Source organism: Leishmania panamensis, assembly GCF_000755165.1.
Source record: "Leishmania panamensis strain MHOM/PA/94/PSC-1 chromosome 5 sequence".
NCBI lineage: Eukaryota > Euglenozoa > Kinetoplastea > Trypanosomatida > Trypanosomatidae > Leishmania > Leishmania panamensis.
In genome coordinates this window covers 43,168-46,857 of record NC_025884.1, presented here as the reverse complement: position 1 = coordinate 46,857, position 3,690 = coordinate 43,168, and the positions used below count along the sequence as shown (strand labels likewise).

At 61.6% G+C, this 3,690-nt stretch overlaps 1 protein-coding gene across 1 annotated transcript, besides 1 other annotated feature; it reads right to left on the bottom strand.

Annotated features, from left to right (window-relative positions):
- Positions 1-591: 591 nt before the first annotated feature.
- Positions 592-1,135: a repeat region.
- A 103-nt stretch (positions 1,136-1,238) lies between these two features.
- LPMP_050140 (nucleolar RNA helicase II, putative) lies at positions 1,239-3,308 on the bottom strand (the record flags this gene model as incomplete). The annotated part of the gene is made up of 1 exon (XM_010705475.1): positions 1,239-3,308. One exon carries the CDS (start codon positions 3,306-3,308, stop codon positions 1,239-1,241), a length of 2,070 nt encoding a protein of 689 aa, XP_010703777.1.
- Positions 3,309-3,690: the final 382 nt, after the last annotated feature.

The following is a 3,690-nucleotide window of genomic DNA, read 5'->3' as shown; positions in this document are numbered from 1 at the left end:
GCTTGATATTCTACACACACACACACACACACACACACACACACACACACACACACACACGGAGCGACAAAGAACGAGAGATCGAGGGATAACAGCCTGGTGTTTGAGTCTTCAAGCGATCCTCTCGGAGGCTGGCAGACGAAGTGGAATCGGGACAGCGAGGGGAATGGAAGAGGAGACTTTGACCCTGAAACGATGCTGAACACAGTACATGTGCGCGCGCCTCTGTCTGGGCGTCATGTATGCATCTCTCCCGCTTTTCCCGTTTCGTGATCGTTGTTGGCCTCTGGAGAAGATCGATGGGGATGACTGCAGGAAGGGAAAGCGAAGCGATGAATCCTGCGGAAAAAGAGCGACAAGAAGGGCCCATCGTAACTCGACGACTACCAACACACACACACACACAACACGCAAAGGGGGCGGGGGAGAGCGGCACGGCAACGACGCCAAATACAACATGAAAGCGGAAGGAGGAAGTCAGTGCGCTAAGCGGCAGACTTGCAACCTACAAAAAGACAAAGACGAAATAAAAAAAGAGAGGTGGCGGTGCACACGCGTGTGTGCGTCAAAGGCACCCCCTTTTCCTCTGCCCAGCGCGTCCCATCCTCTGTCATGCAACAAGAGCTAAGCACCACCCCGCCTGTCAAAGGCCCCATCGCGTGGTGGGGGAAGCAGCCGTGGACACACGGGGCAGCACTGCGCACTCAGCCACCAGAGCACCGCCCCTGCGTCAGACTCTACCCACCCACCCCACCGCTTCGCAGGTCGCCCCACAGCAGCTTCCGCTATGCCGGTCGCCACGTGGTGCATTCCTCAGCGTGGTGCAGGCTCCCCAGCAGTAGGCAGCCAGGACCGGGTGAGACACATTCCGGTCACGCTGACACTCGGCTCATCCTACGGGCGACACAGCCGTCTTCACTGCCGCAGGTCGACCCGACGCAGCACCATCCAGGGCCTGACCGCCGACATCCGTAGCGGCGCATCGCTCTGACCGCCCTAGGTCGTAGGCGCTGGGCCCTGTCACCGCCAGCAGCGGCTCGGTATCGGCAGGGAGAGGGGCTGCTCGGCCTCCCCACCGAGGGCGAGGGGTGCTGCACTCTGAGGTGCACGCACTGGAGTGTCCCACGCCATCAGGAGAGAGGAGAGGTGAAGCGCAGGAGAGAAAAGCGCACACACTCGCGAGCAAAGGGTGCTCATCACACCTGTTTGTCGTCGCTAAAAATGAGCGCATCAGCGCCTCAGTAGCGGCGCTGGAAACCGCCGCCACGACCCCCACCACGACCGCCGCCACGACCCCCGCCATAGCCACCGCCGTTGCTGTAGCCGCCACGGCCGCCACCACGACCTCCGCCATAGCCACCGCCGTTGCTGAAGCCGCCACGGCCGCCACCACGACCTCCGCCATAGCCACCGCCGTTGCCGAAGCCGCCACGGCCGCCGCGACTGCTGTTTAGTTCGCGCGCAATGATTGGGGGGAGGGACTCGATGCGCTGGAAGGTGATGCCGCGCATTGGTGTGTTCATGACACCCTCGGCAAACTGTTCCAAGACGTCAAACACGCAACCCGGGTCGTCCTGCAGCAGTGTGATGTCGCGGCATCGCATGAACGTGTCATCGCCGAGGTTGTTGCGGAGGATACTGCAGTACACTGGAATGGGCAGCGGGCGATCGGACGTCATCTGCACTGTCACGTACCCTGGCGTTCCAGTAATGAGACCGCGCGTGGTGATGTTGGACGTGTAGCCGCTCATTACGGCGAGCGCTGAGGCCAGGATCTCGACCGGGTCCGCGTCCTTCAGCAGCTCGGCTGCCTGCTCCATGAAAAGGTTGGTTGCACGGCGCTCCACACGCGCCAGGTCCTCAGCGGCGTCCCGTGCAACGGCCTTCAGAATCTCCTCACGCGTGGGAGCCGGCAGGACGTCGAACTTCATCTTCGCGTGGCGCTCGATGCGCTCGACAACGTACTCCTCGCGCGGCTGGTAGAGCAGCACGCACACGCCCTTGCGGCCAGCGCGCCCGGTACGCCCGGCGCGGTGAATGAAGGCGTCGATGTCGCTGGGTGGGGCGCACTGGATGACGAGGTCCACCATGGGCAGGTCAAGGCCGCGGGCAGCCACGTCAGTGGCGATGAGGACGCTGAACTTGTTGTCTCGGAAGCTCTTCATGGTACTCTCGCGCTGCTCCTGCTGCATATCCCCGTGGAGGCACTGCGAGTCCAGTTTAGTGTTGTTGATGGAGAGGTCGTGGCAGTCCTTCTTTGTGTTGGTGAAGACAAGGGTGCGGCCGTGGGCACCACTGTACACCTTGATGAGGTCAGCCAGCATCGAGGAGATCTCGCTGAAGTTGCATTTTCGGCGATAGAACTTAATCGTGCTGGCCGTGCGCACCGCCTCCTTGCCGACCATGTCGATGAACTCCTTGTCCTTGGCGATGAAGGAGCAGGTGTGCACCCACTCCGGCACCGTCGCGGAGAAGAGCAGCGTCTGATGCACTGTCTTCTCTGCATTGGTGGAGCCGTTCTGCTCTGCCACCTGCGACAGCAGCAGCTCGATGTCGTCCTTGAAGCCGATATCCAGCATGTGGTCAGCCTCGTCGAGGCACGCCATCACGACGCGGTCAAAATGCAATGTGCCTTTCTCCAGGAAGTCCTTCGCGCGGCCGGGGGTGGCCACGACGATGTCGACGCCGCTGCGCAGCACACGCTCCTGATTTGCGTAGGCGACGCCGCCGTATAGGGCTGTCACGATGAGCCCGCAGCTAATCCCGCAGAGTACATCCTGCACCTGTATGGCCAGCTCGCGAGTGGGGCAGAAGATCACAGCAGCCGGGCCGCGACCCCGGGTGAGGTGGCTCTGCAGCTTCAGGAGACGTTCCACGATCGGGATACCGAACGCCAGCGTCTTACCGCTGCCGGTTCGGGCTTGCACAAGGACGTCCGTGTTTCGCATGATGGCGTTGAAGGTGAGGGCTTGGACGGGAAACATCGACTCGATGCCGCGCGACTGCAGCGCCTTGACGACGATTGGGTTCATCTCGAACTCCGAGAAGGGACGTGCCGTGGCGGCGCAGCCGTTGTTCGGCATCTCTCCGTCCTTCACCTCTGCACGAGTCACCGCCGCCGCTGCCGCAACCTTGGAGCTCTCATCCGTGCGCTGCCGCTTCTCTGCGGCAATGTCGTTGTGGTGGTCCGACGCCTTGGTGTGAGTCTTCGACACCTTCACTGGCTCATCGTCGTCGCTACTATTGGTGAACTTCGTGGTGTGGTGCGGCTTGGCCTCGTCGCTTTCCTCGCGCGCCCGACGCGGCATTGTGTCTCGCGAGAATGCCGTCCGCGTAAAATTTGAGGAGTCGAAGGAGGGACGGAGTTCGGTGCGCGCTGATAACTGGCAGTATGGGGTCGATCGATTATGGATAGGCTGACGTGGCGGTGGCGGCGGTGAGGGGGAGAGGGAGGAGGCCGGGAGTGAGGGCAACGGTAGCGCTGAAGTTCGTTCTCTCCAAGCAAACAAAGGGAGAAGAACTCCGTGCGCGTCGTGAAGAGAAAGAGGAGGGCGTGGAGAGAGAGAGGGCAGGGCGACGTCAGTGTGAGGTGTGCCGGTGGCGCGTGCATACACGTGCTTGATATTCACACACACACACACACACACACACACACACACACACACACACACACGACGGACGACGAACGAA